This window comes from Pezoporus flaviventris, unplaced genomic scaffold (assembly GCF_033815535.1).
Source record: "Pezoporus flaviventris isolate CSIRO_AGI_PZ_B2104156 unplaced genomic scaffold, CSIRO_AGI_Pfla_v1 ptg000002l, whole genome shotgun sequence".
In the NCBI taxonomy this organism is placed as follows: domain Eukaryota; kingdom Metazoa; phylum Chordata; class Aves; order Psittaciformes; family Psittacidae; genus Pezoporus; species Pezoporus flaviventris.
This window is the reverse complement of record NW_026892550.1, coordinates 50,164,067-50,186,227: the sequence shown is the minus strand read 5'-3', so window position 1 is coordinate 50,186,227 and position 22,161 is coordinate 50,164,067. Positions and strand designations below refer to the sequence as shown.

The following is a 22,161-nucleotide window of genomic DNA, read 5'->3' as shown; positions in this document are numbered from 1 at the left end:
GCAAAAGTATCCTGATAAAAGCTGGAAGCACATACAAACTTGTATGGAACAGCCTGTTACAACAGGCTGTGGATTTTAAAGCCTGGAGAAAAAACAAGACCAAAACATCTAAACCCAGGACTTTGCATTTCACAGTAATTTCTTCTCCAAACCCAAGAACTGGGACTTGGTATTCAGTATACTAAATTTTTAAATGAAGACCAACTGTAGGACACTTGCAACATTATAAATTTTCCTCTCTTATAAATGTTATATCCTAATAAAAAGTTTATGGTTTGCTTGTCCATTACAGGCAAGACCACCAAGCATTTGAAGATTTTACTGTGGTTCTATTACATGCTTTGCAAAAGCAGGCACTTAACATACAATCACATCCTGATCTGCCATCCCTTGCTGCAAACTTCTTCTACCTAGAACTACAATTATTACAAATGCAGGAGGAATGATTTACCTTAGTTCTACTGCTGCTGTGTGAGCCATTATGTGAGAACTGCTTCCGGACTTACTTGTTTCAGCTCTGTGGTGACCAGCTTTGGCAATGGCACGACACTCTGGGGCTTCCCACCGGCCTAACAATAGGTCAAATTACACGCTGTTAAGAAACAGTTGAAATGTGCCTTACTACAACTGACTAAAATTGTAGCATGGGGCAATTTTTTATTTTTAAACTGATGGATTCAGTCTTTCACCAGCAAATAAAGCACTTTAGAAGAATTAATCTAGCAGGTAGATAACCAGCAATTATTTACCTGCATCTGAAATTAAGCCATACCACAGCAAAGGTTCTGACTTGCCCAAATAATCTTTCTGAATAGGTAACAAGAATACAGCTCAGCTCTGCATTCTGGTCATTTAACAAATTCCTCCCATGAAATTCTCTGCTATAAAAAGTAGCAGCTACAGTGCAAGTGAACTTGCAAGAAGCAAATCTGGGTATCCTTACACTAACTCATGAACGATCAACTCAGGTGCCCAATATAAACAGATAACATTAGTGGCTGACCTGCTGAATAGTTCAATTTATGCGGTCTGGAACTGCAGCACTCCACCTGGTAGGCTGTATGAGACTTACCAGCTAGGGGTGAGGGTATGTGTTTGTCTGAGGTAGGCTGCTTTGCATGAGATTAACAAATTGCCCACTTCAGCATTGCCCAGACCAGACCTTCAACCTAGCCTAAGTGAACAGCGCTATGCTACCTGCGTGAGCGTCTATTCACAAAGGAGGAATTTAGTATCTTTTTGCCTCTCAAATGTAAGTGCACTTAAATCTGTTCCTGTAAAGCAGAATAAAACAATAAAACAGCAGAACAGAATCAACAGTACTTGGAAATAGCAACAGTTTTAGAATTACATATTCATACAAAAAAAGGCTTAATTGTAGGAAGTAATTTTATTTACAGGAATAGTTACTTTACAGTTTTACAAAGCAGACATAATTCTTCTCAGAATAAAGTATCAAACCAGTGACAGACTTAGCACTGTCTAAATACAGTTTATTCCAAAAAGAAATCTACAGCAATTAGACTAAATCATACCAATCACATAATAAAATGCTGTCCCTTGCAACTACAACAGTATAAAAATACTTTTTAATTAGTCATTATCTAGTAGATTAAGCATCTGCTATACTTCTTTCTTCTTGAGTATTAGTGGACCTATATTATCTCCTGTTAATTCATTGTGCTTGTTGTGGGAGCCATCACAGACAGGGAACTGGAAGAAAACAGAAATGAGGAATTAGCATAACTCTACAAAAATTGCATAGGGATTTTTATATTTCTTCCTATGCCAAGAGCACTTTGACAATGTCACTAGTTCCTACTACTACATCCTGTTTCAATATCAAATTCCCTATCTCCTAAGACAGAGGACACATTACACTGCTAACAGGTAACTAAGTTTGTGGGGTCCTAAAATAGCTGTTCATAGACACAAAGTTAGGGACAAAGCCTTTTTGCATGAAAAGACAGCAAGCAAAGCAGCCATCACAGTCACAAATGGCTTAAGGTTTATTGTGGAACTAGTAAAAGTGCTCTTTATAGATTTAATCATTTGCAACCAGAAGATACTGGTTTAAGGAAAGCTGAAGTAACTGCTGAAGTTTACTTCAGTAGTGATTAGTCTGAAGCAAGAATACTTGAGAAGGTTTCTTAGGTCCAGGGCAGATTTGTTTGTTAAAACAAGAAAGTATTCAGTCCAGAGAGGGCAAAACCAGGGTGCAGTCAGCACATTGAAATGAAGTTGAGGCTAGATGAAAAATGTTCATGTACATTCTAGTTGATTTGGGGGATATGGACTACCCCAACTAGTCACCTACCGATGTCTCTGGACCAGATGGGGTTATGCTCTCCCTCACCAACACACGTCCAGCCTTACTTTCATTCTACTATGAACAACTTTCTATGCATTGTTTTTGCAAAACAGTTATCTTACAATTACTTGCAATGTATTTCCAGACATTAAATAAGGGTTGGTTGGTTTCAATCTACTCAGAGGCGGTCACCGTGTAAGCGTTTCTAGAAAAACCCTACTGTGTTTCTTGCAAGTCTCTACAGTTTCTTTCTGCATGTAGACAGGTTTACAGTGGAGAAAAAAATAAGAATTGTGTCATTCTCAAAACTCCAATTCACCACTGAAGCACTGATAGAAATATCCAAGTTTCAATCTCTAATGCTACAGTAGCACAACGTGTCTTACCGTCTTAGAACGCCAACACCTGCAGTAAGCTTTAGTGAGGCACAGATCTTCAATGTTTATTTCATTCACTACTTTTGGATTTTCCTTCTGGATCTTCAGGTTAATCAAGCTGTCCTTCTGTTGTTTCTTCTTGGGGAGGAACGGGCGAATAGCGAGGTAACCGAGCAAGGCCAGCACGCCAAGGAAAGGCAACAACCGCAGCCATTCTGCAACTAAAGACAGGTGGAACTTAGACTGGCTCTTGACACCACTTCAGTATGGTGCAGCATCAGCTACTCTCAAATGACTGAGGCTTAGGGTAGGGAATGGAACTGCTCAGTCAGCAAGGCTCTTGAGGGCAAACCAGACTGTGGGTAAGTCTGAAGAAAGACAGACCCAGGTGAAAACCTGAGCTTTACTGTAGCCAAGGTAAAAAGCTGACTCCTAGAATTTCCTCTTAACACTATAGAAGATGACTCAATGGAAACAAATAAATTGAAAACAAATAAAAGGCATACTGAAATGATGAGCCCTAAAATTACAGGGGTTCTGCTCACCCAAGGTAAACCAGCACAGTGTACTAGCAAACTGGGCATAATCGCAGCAAGTATGTTAAATGTCACTATCTTAACATTCTGTGTATGAAGAATATTCAGCATATTTTATAATTCAATTTTCAATTGGAGGGATTTGATATTTTTGTTTTTCTTAGATTTTTAGCTTCTTGAAGCTTTCCTCATTTTATTTGTTCCAAGGTCTGTTTTTTAAACTTTTGGTAGTAATTATAGAGATTACACAATAAACACTACCAAACCTTCACCTGTCTTTTAGGTTTTATTTTCAGATCTCTGTTTGCTCAGGGATCTGCCACCAATTTCTACAATACACAGAGAAAGTGTCCTGGGATCAGGTAAGTCAAGCCACAGAAAGTTGCCTTCTGCCAAGATGAGGAACTTCTTTTAAGAACAGGTAAGACATTCAGTATCCTCTACAGGCTTATCTGCCTTGCTACATCATTATAAATCTTCCAGACATACTGGTGCGAAGACTTACTGGACTTCGTAATTCATCACCACCTCACTTAAGATCTATATATATTGAAGGTGGATCCACTTTTCCAGCAAAACGTGTTGTGACAACACTCCAGTGTGATTTACGTACCACGGTGCAATAAAGGAGAGAGCATTTTTCTAAATTTCTGGAGAATACATTGAATACAATGCACCACGACTGTATAAATGATAAAGGCACTGCAAGAACTTTCACTAGTCTTTCCATACCTGTACTTACAGTGGTCCCTATGCACAATAATTGACAAAATTTGCTAAGAGTTACTGCAAGAGACTAATCCTTCTCTTCCCTCAGTTCCTCCAACAACCTGTAACCCCTAAATAATTAAACAATTAACGCTGAGATGCTTAAACTTTTTCAGTTACACAAAGTACTGAGTTTCCTGGATAGTAGTACTTGTTTGTCTCTTCTATCATTACTGTTCCAGAAGACCATGTCAACAGGAAGCCAAATGCGCTTTCTGACCTTACGTGAAGGACTGACTTGGAACTTACTTTAGAAGAGAGGAAAAACGCTTGGTCACTGAAAAAAAATTTCCAAATTGAGTACCTACCTTGTCTGGTGGCAAAGAGGTGGGTTTCTAAAAAGCTACTCTGATCTCCAAAGACAGAACATACACTCTAACAGGCATAGCATAGCCAGAAGCAGGGCACTTACCAAGTGTGTGATGAATACAACTGGGCTAAAACTGACATACAAAAAGGAAATGTCTCGCATCACAATTAAGCATCATTAACAGAGACCAGCAACTAAGCAGCAAGTGGCATCTCAATACAGCTTGAAACTCACTGATACGACATCAAAATCGGAACAGTAGTCATGTCTATGGGAGGCTCATAACCAGTTGGGTTCATCCAAATGAAACAGGAATATGATAGCTGTAACCTCTTAGAAAGGGAATTAGAAACAAACAGGAATAAGAAGTACAAGGATATTATTTATCATGGTTACTATTTAATATTTGTATTTGCAATAATATCTTTCTACAACTGTAAGCCGCTCTGTGTTTTTGAAGCCATGCATACCTTTCTGAAGCAGATGTAAGGCAATTCACAAGACTCTTTATTTTCGCAGCTGATAACTCAGAATTCAGCAATTACAGTGATTCTGGAGATTCTTTATCAGTTCACATTGTGAACAGAAAGGGACCAGCCAGCCAGCCAGCCAGCTTACATAAATCAAAGCAAGCGGTCCCTGCTTGTCTTTAATCAACTACTCATTTGGTATCTTTCACTTCCTGTGGAAATGACCACAGAATGCAGACCCAAAAGCAGCTTTTTATAGTAACAGCTCAACTGCAAGCCAACCTTTTAACAAGTATTAGCTACCAGTCAAAATGAAGACTGGAACTGTGATTGTATGTTCTCAAAGCTGATGAAATTCCTCACTTACTCAATTACATTATCGTCAGAACTAATAATAACTGTTTTCTGTTGTTTGCTTGGGTCTCTCAAGGGTGTTCTCATTGCCACACAAAACTAAACACAGAGGATTCCACACACCACTTTACTATGCCTATTAGCTTATGAAGGTAGAGAGGTCCTTTTAGCAACAGCACACAAATAAAAAGCCAAAACTATGGGTAGGTTAGCAAGCCACTCTGCAAATGACAATTTCATGATTCAAATGGGTTATGCAGATTCTGTTATCATGGTTTCACCCTTCTTTCCCTCAGTACAGTAAAAGATGATCTAAAAACTGTCCTCTTCTTGCCTAGCAGGTTGTAACATTAAAGTCCCCCTTAACATGTAGGCCACATGTAAGACAGCCCACACAGGACTGTCATGGTTATGGAAAGAGGCGTAACACCAAGATTCTTACATAAACCTTGAAGTTATGACCACATACTAGGTTAAGGTTAATGTCTATGCTGTTTTAATGACATGTACTAGGATAAAAAGCAACACCAGAATGAGACAACACTGTTCATTTCAGTGAACTTGAGAAGGGAAGGGTAAAGCAGCTATGACAAGAAACTGAAAGAGGCTTCTGAGCAGCAGCAGGGTGACAATTTAGATATCCACTTTCAAAACCAAGGTCAAACATTCTTTCCTTCCTCTCTCATTGCTCTCCCCTTCAAGAGTTTTGCACTGGATGTTAACAGTCTCCCTTTCTCCAAGCAAGCAATTTTCCATTCTGATTTTTTGAGATTACAACAGACAATAGGTGTCTCAAGATTTTTGTCAGCACACTATACAATATCCTACATGAAAGGATTCTCCCTGCACTTTTGGTCTGGTGTTTCTACAGCTGATGCACTACATGAACTGAAGTGGCATCAACTGGGAAGCTAATGAAGGTCTACAGAAGCAATAAAAGAGCTAACAAGCAAAGGACTGCACTGCTCCAGATTTGGGTTCTGGCCTGCCTTTGCAAACAAGGTCTATGCTAGCAAGTGTTTTATGGTGCTGGTCCCTAGTAGTCCCATCAGTAGATGCCACCAAAGGACAAATACTGATGCACTTTAAATGTTTTAAAATCAATATTATTTCTCACTTTCCAAAAAGAAGAAAAATGTGTGACATGTTTGATATGCCATTTGCCAAAGAATATGCCCCTCTGTAATTTGTAGTAGTAAACACAAAAAAGAATATTAATCTAGTCTTCTCTACTGTCTAATGGTCTGCAGCATTGGTAATTCAATAGATATGATCCTGTAAGTTGCTGCTGCAGAGTAACTCCCAGAGTTGGGAGTCCCCTGCTTTTAAAGGCTTATGACTTTAGGACAGGATAAACCAGACCACTATAATACAGAAGAATCAACACTTGCTAAAGCAATCTGTTTTTTCAGATCAAACTTTAGACTGACAGCAGCTCTGACCGCAGGTAAACACAAGACTCTTCCAATAAGCAATAAGGTTTCAATGACTTTCAATAACTTACGCACTAAGAGAGAATCACTTATTAATTTAGGTGCCTAGGATACGGCATCCTGTGATTCCTTTTTGAAAAGCCTTGCCATGTTGCACTTACCCTATGCCATAACTTTAAGCACCTTGTACAGTTTTGCTGTTTTTTCCTCCATTTTCATTCATATCCACCCTAAGGGGAAAATATATAAGCATGACAGTAGATATTAGCCTAGTCTGACTACTGAAAAAAATTAAAGTGTAAAAATGTTGTATAATTAAAAATACATAGCCACAGAGACATCTCTTTTCAATTTTCAGAGTGTTTAGCACAACACCAGCCAAAGAAACCACTTAAAACTAGTGGCAGTGGATTATTTTTTTTTTTTTTTTTTAACACGTATGCTTCTTAAATCCACCAGGTTTCAAAGCAATTTCTGACTTGGTTCCTTCTTTTGCCTTTGTTTAATGTTTTTGGGACTGACATTTCATATGTATGGTCTCCACTTAAGGTTTCAGTTTTGTCTCTTACCCTCCCTCCAAATTCAAAGCAGTATCTGTCAAGGGGATAAATAACACGACAACAAACCAGCTCTCCCCCACTGATAACTGTATTACAAGAAAAGTCCTGACCAGAGATTTACAGAATAAACTATATTTACTACTACGTAGTGTGAATAAATACAGAGGCTGCACAAATAATCCTGTTATAGAAATGTATGTTTGGACAAGTGAAGCAAGAAGAGATTAAACTCAAGCTTAACAAATTTTAAGTACAACTTGGGGTTAAAAGGGCAATGACTTAAGTGGGAAACTGTCAAATGCTGGAATATGAGAAGCTCCATCGTTCTGTAGCGTACTGTATCCCCTTCCTCCCAGCTTTGTAGCAGCTCAATTTCTATATTTGGTAAATATAATTAACAGCATGCTCTGATGAGAGAGTAGTTGTAGGGAAAGAAGAACGGTTCATTTCAATCAGGTCTTCTTGTTGTGGGAAAGATAATGAGACACTAAGTTTACAAGCAGTATGAATATGCTGGAAAAGTACCCAAACCTGGTTTTGAATAAATTGTGCCTGTTCTACATTGAATCACTTTCCAGCACTATTAAAGTCATATATCTTACTGCTGCAAGATAAACAACTAAAGTTGATTCTGCACTTTGAAGACTTTTTCTGTTTCCTGAGAGTTTCCTTTAGAACATTCCTCTTGTTTATTATCACCCAACTAATTTTGTCATTTGACACTACCTGAGGTTCTACCTGTATTATCACAGATGAGCCTGAGCTCAGACAGCTCCAGTTTGCAAAGCACTGAAATGCACTGAACACAAAGAATTTGCTAGTATTTTATAGAATCATAGAACAGTTTGGATCAGAAGGAGCTTAAAGCTCACCTAGACCCAAGCCCTGTGCCATGGGCAGTGACACCTTCCACTAGAACAGGCTGCTCAAAGCCCCATCCAACCTGACCTTGGGACAGGCCAACCTGCCAGGGACATGGCAACCACAGCTTCTTTGGGCAACCTGTGCCAGTGCCTCATCATCCTCACAGTAGTTTTTTCTTGTGTGACAGTAGTGATTATGTGTAGTTCTTTCACTGTGTGACAGGGCTATGATTAGTAAGTATTTTCACTCCTTCACCCTTAATATACTTATAAAAAATATTAAATAACCCCCCATAACATCGTGTATGTAACAGGTCCCAGAAACAGGTTTGTTTGGTTTTCCTATCCGTACAGACGAGCTCTGTAGCCTTTTAAGCAAATGAAGAGGCAGCGGCTTAGGCCTTCAGCTAGAATCCCATTTTCTTTGCGTGCACAGCTTCAGACTGGCTGGTACTTGCACAGAGAGGAATTTTAAGTACAGTGCAAAGAAGCTTGGCCCGAGCGGCCTGGTACGTTTTACTTTACCACTACATTTTACTCTGACGGTTATGATCTACCTCTTAAGATATCTTAAACGTCCTTACGGACAATTTTCCTGCTCGAATAGTTTAACGTTTAGGCTCCCCCTTTCTGTAACTGATTAACGGTTCAGCACGGTCGGGAGAAAGCGAGCAATGTCCGGAGCCAGAAGTGGAAGTCGCAGCCCGCCACGGGACAGCCCCGGGGCATGTGCCGGCAACTCAAGCAGACGCCGGGCTCCGGGCATGAACCGCGCCGCCCAACCCGGCCCCGTCGTGCTCCCCACACCACCCGCGGGGCCAGAGGAGCGGTAAGGAGGTCGGGGCCCCGCCGCTCCCCCCACCTACCTGTGAGGCGGAGAAAGCCGCCGACGCTCTCGGGTAGCGGCAGGCGCTTGAGGTACGCGGGCAGCTGTACCTTGACGATGCGGGCTAAGCTCTCCAGCACCATGGCGGCGACCACGACTGAAGGGATATCGCTCTGTGACTACCAACTGTCCCCGCCACGGCGGCCGGCGCCCTGCACCGCAATGCTCCCGTAGCGCATGCGCCGCCAGAGGTACAGCCGGTTCCCCCCAGCTCGGGCCGCATTTCCGGCGGGCGCTGCGTGGGGAGCGTCACAGCCGGAAGGGGGTGGTGACGGTTGCAGCAGAGCCTGGTAGGCAGTGGGGCCGGGCCGGGGCAGGGTGGGATTGGGAGCCGTTATGGCGCCTCCGGGAGTAAGGTGTCCCTCTGAGGGGAGCGGAGGGGAGCGGAGGGGAGCAGCGCCGTGCCTGCGGGTATGTGGTGCTGTCCGGCCTGGTCCCGCTTGAAGGTACAGCTAGGGAGGTGAGGGAGTGCGGCTTTAATAACGTGTGCCTTAAGTTTTATAGGCTTTATGTAATGTGTCGTCATCCTGTTGTGTTGAAGTTGTGTTTCATGTCGACGGGCTTAAAAACACTGAAGTGAAGGACTGGAAGTTTTTCTTCATGTGGATGTTGTTTTTCATATGGTGTCATAACTCTTTTGAGGTGGGATAATGTGAGTACTGAGAGGATTAATATTACACAAAGAAGCCCATCTGCCTCATGTCTGGTAGTAGTTTGTGCAGAACAAGCTCTGTCTTTGAGCACTTCACTTAGTTTTATTGAATTTTATGTCAAGGAGACTGGTTGTTTTGGCATACAAAATTGCCTTTGTAGCCAGGAGGAGAAAATAGGAAGTATGTATCTATTCCAGGTCAATTTAGATAATCTAGCCAGACCTGAAGACTCTTGCATTAGTCCTTTGGTCACGAGTACAGCACCATTTGGTTCAAGATTCTTTCCTACTGTGGGTAATCCATCCAGTGCTGATAGCATATAGCACAGAGCATGACTATCTTCAGGAAAGCCGAAGCAGAAGACACATTTCCTTATGTGATTTTGACAGGAATACAGCTGTTCTTCACTGTATGGAAACTGCGCCATATCTGCCTGTATCAGCTGTGCACTTTCCGTGCCATCCCAGAATTAAGAAGTTTGGGGATAAGTTAATAGGGTTCAGCAAAGCAATGAAAGAGTAATATAGGTATTTATTGAGTCAGATGAACTCACTGGTTTGTCTTTGGATGAATCTACTTACAGTCGTGTTTGCCTTGTATTGACTAAGATAAATGCAGTGCTACATCTCTTTTACTGGTTTGCTTTAATAACTGATTCAGGACAATCTTAACCAAAAGTTAAAATCACCATAAAGAGCTAAGGTAAAAGCTCCAAATACTGAAAGCTAGGTTTGAGACAAACAAATCCACCTTGTTTGTGCTTCTTGTCTGAATAATACTGTGACCTTACATTAACATTTCCTGATGAATCATCTTACTTAGCTAGCAAGAATATTCCTGTGATCTCAGAGTATCTTAGTTCCCTACCTCACCTAAGTTTATCCTTGTAATGACTATGTCTGATGTCCTAAGATGATTCCTTCTGGTGTAGGCAAATGCCTGCTATTAGACAAGATAATGAAAGAGCAGAATGCTCAAAATGCAGAATAATCACTCTGTAAAGATTACACATCAGATGTCATGATGTAACCTTGTTTGTGAAACTTGCTGAGGGAAGAATATATATAGCTGAAGATATATAAGGTAAATCCTCCAGCTCTGAATCAGTTTCACACTGAAGTTGAGAGCCTCTGTCCTTGCCACCTCCTCCCTTTCTTCTGCTGTTTCAGCCTTCTCTGGATGCTAGCCATGATACTGGGAGCTCAGCTGACATATCACTGAAGCTCCTGAGCCCCACTGTGCTGCTTTTGATCAGTGCTCCACTCAGCACACTGCTAGGCAATCTGCACATATTGCAGAGAGGAGCCATTCTCACTGCCTCGCCTGTCTGCATAGGTATCAGTTGACATGAGCCATGAATGGTTTTCATATATGGAAGGCTGAAGTCATAAATAATGGAAAAACTATAAAGAAAATTAAGCCTGAATGAGATTGTTAACTTTAGGGGAGGCAAAAGATGGTATTTTGAAAAACAGTTTCAACTGGAGCATAGGAGATGTATGCTCACTGTCCAACTTGGCTGCATACTTCTTGTTTCACTTAAGGGGGAAAATGTCAGCTGCAGGCTTGCTCGGTCCTGCAGAAGAAAAACAGGATTTTACACAGTAGTCCCATCTTCAGGAACCACGTTATGGGGTCAGATCAGTCAACATCAGGAGGTTAACACCTTATGTGGACATTCTTATTCCACAGGCAGATTGCTTCTTCAGGATTTTGTCAGCATCCTTTTCAACTTTGCCTCAAATCTCATTACTGTTGGGTATCTGGAAAGTTTTCTGCCTTTTTGGGGGGAGAGTAATATGCAACAATTCATTCTTGCATATTTAGATTCAGTTTGGAAACTGTTAAAAAGTAGAGATTGCCTCTGTTTCATGCTGAATTTGTCAACTGAAACTCTGGTATTGTGTAGGATATACAGAAGTCATTGTAATAAAAATGACAGCACAAAACCCCCAAGCATCAATACTTGAACAAAACCTAGGTCATCAATACTGGAATAAGATTATTACTTTCAGCAGTAAGTATTCTCTATCACTGGAATTTTTCATCTAGCAAGAAATGCTCCAGATGAGATGGAGCATGGAGTCCACATGTAGAGATCTACAGATCTGCATAGTGCTAGCTCAGGTCTTTTGCATGGAAGTCCCAAAGCACAGCCCAAAAGAGGACCAGCCCAGTTACCTTACTACTACACATGCTTTGACAAGAATGGTAGAAAACCTTGTGGTGCAGATGCAGATCATGCTTGGCAGAATAAATTCATGTCACTATAGTACATCTGAACTGGTCCAGCTTGCAGTGGAGTGGCTGGTCCTGGTCCAGCAGATTGAGCATAGGTGAAAAGAAGGTGGTTGTGTTCCTCCTTGTTACCCTTCAAAAATCACTTGATTTTCCTGTGCCTTTAATTGAGCTGTAAAATGAGATAATACTGCTCTGTTTGGAACACTAAGAGGAAAAGAATATTTATAAATTATTTTATTTTACCAAGTACACCCAGTAAGGATAAAAGATGAAAGGTTCTGAGGCAGCAGATGCGCAGTCTTTCCATCTCTAAAACAAGCCTAAATAGCATAATAATTTGCTCAGCACTCTTTCGTGGTAATGAGGTTTTCTATCAACAGGACATCTTATATTCTTAAAACCATTTTCTTGGAATTGGCACTGCTGTATTCCATGCCTGGAATAATCTCTGCAGCAGGCAAAAAGCACTGTTGTCAACTAAAACTGTCCTGTCACCAGAGGGCTGGCTTGTGTAATCAGCAAACACAAGCTTCTGTCTAGGAAGAAGCTAGCTCTCTCCCTTTGTATTTGATTCATTTCACAATGGGCTTTGATTTGCTGCTCTCCCTGATGTAGGCAAAGATCTCCCTCTCTTCCAGTTCCCCAAAAGTAAGCAAAATCATTGCACCCCAGAAGGGCTGTAGGAGCTGCGATTTGTGTCATAGGGTAGCTCCAGCTCCATCAGTTAGTTATGCAGCACTTTCAACATCCAACTATAAAATGATTGAATCTCAAAAAAAAAAAGTAGTCTGGCTTAAAAACATAAACCTTAAGACTGTATATATAAGGTTACTTTCCTGTCTTTTATGCTTAAACAAGTTGCAATTGCATTGCATGAAGGTTAAGGTTTCATTTCTTATTTTTACATCCAGAAGCTTAATTGCCTTTGGAAGAAAGTGGAGATTGTCATGCGTTCACTTAACTCTGAAACCTGGCACCTTAGGTGACTTCTGCTGGTGTTTATTGAAAATACCTAGTGTTCTGTGGTAGGCAGAGTATTTGAGAGAAAAATTAGTAAAGGAAACAAATCACACTTATAATAGAATTAATAGGGTCATTTTGTATAGCATAACTGGAGTGTTGGAACTAGATGATCTTTAAGGTCCTTTCCAACCCAAACCACTCTGACTCCATGATATTACCTTCTAATCTAACGAACGTCCAGGAATTTTAGAATGTAACTGTTACATTTTGAAAGCAGGTGCTAGGGTAATTACTTAAGTAACTGCAGTGTCCTACTAATAGCATGTATAATTGTTGAATTCCCTGTGTCTTGCTATTTATTGTCACAGATTGTAGTAAATTCATTTGTGGAAAACAGTGAATACAGGAATGTAAAGCGAAATGGCAAGATTTCTAAGAATTGGATCAAGTTCTGACATGGCAACTTTATGTATGACAGAACAGAGCAGTAGACACAGGTTTTATTTATTCAAGAAAAATACCATGCTTTGATCTCTCAGCAACAGGTTTAACTTTAAATTAAAACAGTAGGTCTTCATTATTTTTTCTGACTAGTACTGCCAGGAAGTGGGAAATGTTACACAAGTTATGTATGGAACAAAGTTGAGGAACTTCCGAACTCAAGAAAGAGGAGGTGTATTCAGTGCTAAATTCTGAGATATCCCCAGATAAAATTCAGTTACTTTATACTTACATTGTATGTTTTCTCCAGGCTGGAACTGTCTTTTTATGCAACGGTTAGCACTGGTCCACAGTAGCGGTTTCTACAGCTACTGTATTTGCAGAAATATCACAAACTGTGAATATTCACTTGGTTACACTCAGTTACTGATTTCAACTGCCTTTATTTAAAGCATAGAAAGTAACAAACTGCGTGACATGAAGCTATTGTAGGTAACATCAGTCAGCTAACAGCAATGATGCTCAAGAAAGCACACAGTAAATGTAATATTGCAATGAGTTTTAAATTTTGACCCACTGCATGAATCATCCAGTCTTTTAGAATCATAGGATGGTTAGGGTTGGAAAGGACCTTAAGGTCACCTAGTTCCGACCCCCCTGCCATGGGCATGACACGTCCCACTAGGTATCAAGCCTATGTCAGCCTGTCCTTGAACACTGCCAGGGATGGGGCATTCACTGCATCCTTGGGCAGCCTGTTCCAGTGCCTCACCACCCTCACAGTAAAGAATTTCTTCCTTATAACTAACTTAAATCTCTCCGATATGTACTGCTTATTAGGATCCAGACTGATCTGATCGCTGGTCACATACAGACTTGCGCAGATTTGGAACTTAATTGGCTTCCAGGGAGTTGCTAATTCACAACAGTTTTACTCAGATCAGAACAAATATCCTTAGGGTTCACTAATGTGTTCATAGAAGGCCAGATACATTACTGATTTGTGTCAGGTTCTGCCTGGTTTGTTGCAATAAAGCAGGCTGCAAAATCACCAGATTATCCCCTGGGAGGAAGCCACAGTGATGGAAAACAGATACATCCTCCTCTACAATGAAGGACCTATGGAGGACAAAGCTGACATAATCTAGGAAGTGCATGCTGCTAAATGAACATACGTGAAATAAAACCACTATCAAAACACTACAAGCTGCTCTCTTATGATGGGAATTCCAGGGGAAAGAAGCTATTTATATGTCAATATATTCTCAGCAGAAGACCACCTACCATTCCGTTTTAAACTGCATTGATCTTTGCTGTCAGTATGACTGTATATCCTTGACCAGGCAACTAAGGGTATATTCGTCCCCTTAGTACTTTAATCCCTTGGCATAATAGCTGTCACTGAAAGCTGTTTCCTTCATTTTGGAAGGCAAAGGTGAGAATGCCACAAGACTAAGTCCTGTGATGCAATGTGCATTCATTGGCAGGGGCTAATTATAGCACAGAATAACTACCAGCTTCCTCTGCCGAGGACAGAGTACATGATCTCTGCAATATGACTGCACTCTGCTCTTAAGTTCTTCCTGTGTCACGACACTACTGACACCACAGCAAAACAGCAGTTTGTCATTCCTTCCCAGGCTGCTCTGTAACAACAGTGATGTGGAGATTTCTGAGCCTGTCTCTCCTCTTTTCAAGGTTAGACAGGTGTGGCATTGACAGTAATGCACAGTTCTTCTCTGTCGTCTCGCAAGAATAAAGAGGAGCAATAAAAGAACAAACTCAACCCCCCAAAATATCATGCCTTTTGAATTTCGGAAAACAAACATATATATATATATATAATGGATGGAGAGGAAAGCAGGGAAAAAGTGGCTATCTTGATTCCAAGGCAATGACATGGAATAGTACTACAGCAGGTAAAAAAGGTTAATATAGCCTCTTTAATGCCTAGCTTAGTAATGCTTTTTATTTTCTATTTTTTCTGGGCTCTTCTTGTCCTCTGGACTGCAGGTTAACTATAGCACAGTGTGCTTCCAGACCCAGGTAGTTGGCTATTCCCTAGAAGATGTGTAAGTTACTTCTTTGCTTTACTTGTCAAGATATTGCCAGAATTTTATAGAAATTCTGTACTTCACACCGGTACAGGCAGCTGGAAGGTCTGGAAATACTTCTTTGAAATCAGTTTCTTTTTTCCCTTTGAATCATCAGAGAAACCAACCAGCACAAAAAGTAGGATATAAACATAGCACCTCAAAGCTTACGAAGCTTACTTTACCAGAAATGTAAGCCTAATGACTGTGAAAGGTGAAAATTATATTAAAAATAAATACATGGTAATTAAGAGGCATTCATCAGCATGCTAGGGGAGTGGTTTTGGAAACCAGTAAAAGATCCTAGTCGTTTACTGAAAATAAGTGTTGCCATAGATGTCTGTAGTTAATTTATTAAGATGCTGGAGAACGTTTTAACCTCCTTCACCAAGAGGAATTTATTTTTATATTTTTTTCTTTTTTTACACTTTTATGTGAGTTATTTTGACAGCTCCAGGGCAAGAAATGTTGTCATTATTGAGAAAATGAGTATGGTAGAAGTGAGTGCCAAACATAGTCCTTCAAATTGCCTGTCCAATATGATTTGATACTGTCAAATATCCCGAATGATGTAAGGGTAGGTGTGTAAATTAGTTTCCAAGTTCCTGAGTCCTCCATGCCTAATTGCAGCAGTGTTTGTATTTCTAATATGGGAGCTAAACTGAGATCGTAAAATCATTTAGTATAGGCAACAAATAGGAAGAGCAGACTAAGAAATCATCTTTTTTTTTTGCTGGTAACTTGAATTTAAATTGCTGTTACTGACAAGAGTAGCATCTTGGATCCCACTGTCCTTAAGCCAGTGTTTTTTGAGTTGGTTTTCTTTTTCAAGCTGAAAATTGCAAAAAAAAAAAAAAAAAGTTTCAACCCTCATTGTCTTTATAAAACTAGATTGATACCTGCTTGTAAAAGTGACAAATGTATGTAATATTTCTTGAAAGGCTGAAAAGCGTGCTGACCTTGAAGAACAGAAGTCACCAGGAGCACAGAAACTAGGTTGCCTTTGCTTTATAATTTGCACAGTTTTCAACAACTTGCCAACACCTGCCTGTGATTCATGACTACTGTGTGTGTCACGACCCACTCTTTTAGCAACAGTGCCCTGATCCATCCCCCTTAACCATAATGATGAATAGTGTAATAACTGGCTAATTTCAGTATTGGTGATTTACAGTCATCAACAGTATTTCCCAAATTACAACATGACAGCAAACAAGAGTAATATTCCTTCTAAGAGATATATTTGCCTGTAATTACCTGAATACTTGAGGTCTAAGCGAGCTCTTGGACGTCTTTTGGTTAACTGGGACATACCAAAACTGGAAAGATGAGCCAAATCTTTAAGGATGAGGTTGTTCAAAAGGTCAAAAAGAAAAGTAAAATGACTGCTAGTACCACATGATAGTTAGCTAATTAAATCCATTGTCTAAATGCACAGCATATACTCCTGCCAGTTCAAAGACAAACAAAACAAAAAAACACTGAAATATTTCGGTGGACTTTCTTATTTACTCAATTCTGTATTTTAAATTAATTCAATAGAGTGTCAAACAATTAAACCACAGCAATTTACAAGACTGTAATAATTTCCCCAGGGAAAGAACATTATTTTATATAAGACAGGGGGGAGAGGGAAGAGAATGTTTTACAAGGAAAAAAAGCCTCAAAATGAAGTGACAAAATCAGCTTCCTGCCTTTGCTTGAAGTGTCATATTTATTTAGCTACAAATATGTGAAGGATTCACCAACAGGACTGCCCCAGAAGAGGGAATAGCCAAGAAGTGTACCTTGCTGTGGGCTATTTGGGATGTCAGTAGTTCAAAGGGCTTCTAACCCAGCGAGGGTCACTGTCCCAGGTGTTCTAGAAACACCGGCCGATCTCTGTAGGGAAACCTCCCAAGACAAAAGGTGGCTGTAAAATACTTCAATATAAGGTACCCCATCAGTGTCTTGATTAGCTCAGGCTAACTATTTCCCTGTAATACTAATCAAACAATGGAAATTGTTTTTAGCATGCCGCAGGCCGTGTGCAAGGATGCTGTGCAGCATGTTGTGAAGTCTGAGCAGCCTTGCCTATACTAGGGAGCCTGTAAAATATGTTAGCTATCCTTACTAACTTTAAGCCTTAACATTTTATCTGGGTTAGCAGCTTCTATAGTGTATTAGGTACACTGGTCAAATAATTTGTTGAACCCAAGACTCCTCAAAGGTTGAGTACATCTGCATCCTGGATCAAGCATTGGAGGAGCAACTGAATCTGGATGGTCCAAATCTGACTAGTAATAAGTTACGTCAAAGTATTAAACAGATGTATCTTGAAAGTGCCTCACGGAGTCCTCTGATGTGTGCTTTAGTAAACACAGTGGGCCAAATTAAGTACTGCTGAAAACTGCTGTAAGAGCTTGGTCATTTTCAGTAACAGTGTAACTCCTACAGACTTAGTATGCAGTCTGATCACAGCCCAAGGGGTCAAAAAACAGGTATAACAAGGAAAAGCAACCACCTCTAAAGGGATGGGTGAAAGTAGGTCACCATTAAACACCTTTTTGAAGAGACCTCCAATGGATATGTCCTGGCCTACCAAAACTACTGGTTTGCTCCAGAGAGGTGTTCCACCTGCTGAATTCAGCCTGTGTTATCTTATTTTAGTAACTGTGATTAATTATGCTGCCCTTCACACCCCTATTTTAAGATGCTATTTTGCCACATATGTTTAAATTATCTATGTTTATTCAGGAATGTAAAGAATTCATCTGAAAGAAGAAAACAAAGACAGTAACTGCATGCCAACAAAAGTTTTCATTTTTCAAAGTCGGCACTGCAATTATGCTGTGCACGTGCTCATCTGACTTTCATGCTTCGATATCCATAGAGCTGAATCAGCACAGAAAATGAACATTCTTGTTGACGCAAACTGCTGCTGACTTGAGAGGAATATCTTTTTCATTTAGATCAAATGGCAGTTTTGCTGGGAAAAAAAATGAATGCTCTGTATGAATAGTAATAAATATCCTGCAGCAGTTTTCAGAGATTTCGTTGTTTAGGCCTGTGAAAATAGCATCATGCATTTTATGTTGTCAAAACTTTCTTCTTGTCAAATAGCTCTTATTTTCTGTAAGGATCTCAAAAGAAAAGAAAAATCTTCTGTAACTGAAAGAAAACTATGCTGTCACTATGAGGCTAAACAGTGAAGTGCAGAACAAAATCCTGACGACTGGAAGATTTTGTGGGGAACTTTTGTCTGCTGATGTCAATGTAAGTTACTGAAGTATTTTATATCCTTGCAAATCCCACATGACCTCGTCCAAGCTGCGGAACCTTAGCATTATGCAACAAAGCGCTCAAGCTTTTCACTGAGACTCATATGTGGACGTAAACATTAGGTCTTACAACTCTTTACATAAAGCAGCAACAGCGTAAAATGGATTAATGTAGGGACCTGGTGTCTTGCCCCATGACCTAGCAGCGAAACAAAAGAGTACACCTATACAAAACAAACATGTGGAATAGCTTATGAATTATTTCAGTGAGAATGTCAGAGAAGCTGTTGAAGAAACAATGGAGATGAATAATTGCCAAGTTAGAATATTGAGACAAAGTTACTTTTTATCTAATATTCCTTAGCTAACTGCCACCCAACATACTGATGTTGGGCTGGACTCCAGATGTGGAAGGATTTTGCTGCCTCTTCTTAACAGAAGGAGTGATATCGCCCCAGTGTAAAAGCCAGAGAACTGAGCGCACAGTACTAAGGCTGTAACTGTGATCTTGCTGTCCTTCTTGAAGGGGAGAAGCCCCAGCTACGCAGGAAGGGCTGCTGGCCTGTCATATTTAAAGCACAGATCAGGTAGAACTCAGTGACATCCCTAAACCTGTTTTTCTTCCACTGTCATGTAATGGCATGTGGGTTAGCAAATTCAGCTTTTTTATTTCTTGTGTTAAAAAAGCTGATGGAACAGTCTTATCAGCTTTCTTCTGTGATCTTACTGTTTGTGGTCTGCATTGAATCAAAAGGGCCCCAATAGGATGAGTTTTGGCCAGATTAAAGAGGGATTTGACTGCAAGCATGATTTATGATAATTAAAGGAAAAACAAGTTGGACAGGGTGCTGAAATTTGAGGCCCGGTAATACACGCAAACAGGGGGAAGCTGTTGTTGTTCATCTTCATGGCACTTTGTTTTCCAGCAGCAAAAGCTGTTGTGTTTTGTCTCCTCCAAACAAGCACTAATAATGATCTACTGGATGGATTAGTAAGAGTGTCTTGTCTTTGCTGAAGTAATTTTTTTTCTTAGCTTTTTTTCTTAGCACACTTTGCATCTTGTTTCTCTCTTTCCTCTCTGTTTTTTAAAGCATCCTGTATGGAAAGCTGCTTAGTGTCCAGGGTGCTTGGTTGCTCTAGCTGTTTTGAAGACAGGTCAAATAGCATGCTCAGAATGTAGAAAAAGCTGCTCTGGTGCAAGTGGAAGAGAAAACCTGACATTCATGTGTGAGCATACTACACTAACCTTCAAACTAAGGCTGGTCTGCTCCTCCCTCAAGCCCTCTTGAAGCTGAAGTGCTACGACAGCATATCAAGGCAATCTCCACTCATGCTTGCTCTGCTGGACCATCACAAAGCAGCTGAAATGTACTAGCCAGTTCAGCCTTTGACAGGTTATTGGCCAAGTGGCTGCACAGGACTCTGCAACGCCATACTTGATAAAGAAAACAAAATTCAAGGAGGGAGGTCAAGTGAGCTGGTCTGTTCTCAGTACTTCTGTGCAAACTGAAGTACTGAGCTATTTCGCAGAATAAACCACTGAACATCTAACCAACTTTACTACCGTATGAGGATTAGACATGGTAATACCTCTCTTCAGCCGCTTCTGAGGATTAGCTTCAAAAATCAAATTAAAATGAGGCAAACCCAAATAGACTGGGTAGTTCCACAATAAGGTGCAATGCTCATATTCAGTAACCATCATCTGTGCCTCTTGCATCTAATATTACTGTGTGCAAGTAGCATTATAGTACACTTGCTGTGTGTGGTAAAGGTGAGAAACTCTTTGTGTATGGCCCATTAGTATATTAAGGTCATGAGGCCTTAACTGCCTGAGTATTTCTGCTGAAGTAAAAGATCTATTTGAGTTTGTTTATTTCCAGACACCGAGGGGGAAATACATGATTGTTACCTCACCTTTCTGAGGAAAAAAGAAGCGAGAGCGAGCAGCAGAATGTTACCCAAGCAGGACTGTGTGCTGTGACTTGCAGAAGTGGCCACAGAATTGTGAGCGTGCGTCTTGTTTGTCACTCCTACACAAGTCAATATGCTTTATTCTTTTTCTCAAGTACATTTAAAGATAAATGTTTAAATTGATGGATTTGGTTTAAAAGAAACAACCAGTGAGTGTAATAAAGTGTTTGTCTAAAAAGGTACACTGGACCAAAACATGCAAACCCAGTTCTGAGCAATGGCTAGAAACAAGAGCTATCCCAATACATTTTAAATTCTCTTTGGAGTCAAATGCTAATAACAGATACTGCTTTTAACATGTAACTGTTGAAAGGCACACAAACAGAACTTGATTTACCAGATTAACAATTCCTGTTGTCTAAAATTAGCAGGGAAAATTACACACTGTCAACAGTATGTTTGTGCTGTCCTGCATTGCTTTCATTATACAGTAAAATGTGAATCCCAAGCCAAATCAAAACTTTTTAATAGTCATATTAAGATGTCATTAATCTCAAATAATAATTAAAAGTGTAGAACTAGAATACTGTTAAGTACCTAAATCTCCTGAGATGACAAAAATGAAAAAGTTCAGGAAGTTTGTAACCAATTTACAAGGCAGAGGAATATGTCTGTGACAGACACACTGTTGATCTGGAGCAGTTTAACAGCAGTTGCAACCTAAAGCAGGCAAGAAACAGCAAGGTGATTTTCAGCAATATGCTTGATTAAGATGATAAGAACATTAATGGATAGTTTGGGACTGCTGTTCCCAAATATGACACTCAGTGCAACTAAAATAATAAGCAGAAAATGAAGACAAGGAAGTACTAGGAATGGTTTAGGTGACCACAGAAAGATAACTGGACATTATAAGTATATGGCATTGCTTTCTTTCCCACCTTTACATGATATGAATGCTCAAAAACTATGATGGTCCTACTACAGTGCTATTTGTAAAATAAATAAAGCATTGCTTCTGTAATTCACTGGTGGCTACTCTCAAGCTTCATACTGAAAACATTGTTACACAATCAGGTTTTCTGAACATGCTGCTTTCACCAGACAATAATTACCAGCCTAGATAGCAAGAACACAGTAGCACAATAAAGGCACTATAATGAATGCAAACTGTTCAGTGCAGTCGATGTAGCTAATTACGTATCCATACTCCCTGGATAGCAAATGCCATGTTTATTAACACGATGCATCTATCCCCTTGTTGCAGCAGAAGGGCAACCTGGCATCCGTTCTCTGCCTGTTACGTTACAGAAGCAGAGGGGGATTCCTTCCCCTTACACATATACACAGCTATACATAAACCTACACAATTTATTACCGTGAGAAAAGAGCCCAGGGGAGAACAGTTTTAAGTAATATTTGGTGACCCTGGCCCCTGCGCTGGCAGCCTGTTGCTGCATCTTCCCTTTGGTCGTCTTTCTCCCTAGACTGAGAAACTTGGTGTGCTTTACTTGTCAGTGCTGGTATGCTCTCTTAAACCAAAGCGTCCAGGCCCGTTACCATCAGGCCAACCCTGCGCTCCTCCCCGATACTGCCGCTCCCCCAGGCCAGAGCAGGCCTTTTGCTGAAGCACCGGCACTGCACCGATGGCTGCAAACCCCGGGGCTTTAGGGCTCCGTCGAGGCGCACCGCCGAGCCCCAGCGGCGCGGGTGCGAAGGTGCCGGCGT

General features: G+C 40.4%; 1 protein-coding gene across 1 annotated transcript; it reads right to left on the bottom strand.

Annotated features, from left to right (window-relative positions):
- Positions 1-1,371: 1,371 nt before the first annotated feature.
- CISD2 (CDGSH iron sulfur domain 2) lies at positions 1,372-9,008 on the bottom strand. The gene is made up of 3 exons (XM_061477939.1): positions 8,849-9,008; positions 2,698-2,909; positions 1,372-1,713 (listed from the first exon to the last, which is right to left on the bottom strand). The coding sequence occupies exons 1-3, from the start codon at positions 8,949-8,951 to the stop codon at positions 1,624-1,626; spliced, it is 405 nt and encodes a 134-aa protein (XP_061333923.1). The 5' UTR covers positions 8,952-9,008; the 3' UTR covers positions 1,372-1,623.
- Positions 9,009-22,161: the final 13,153 nt, after the last annotated feature.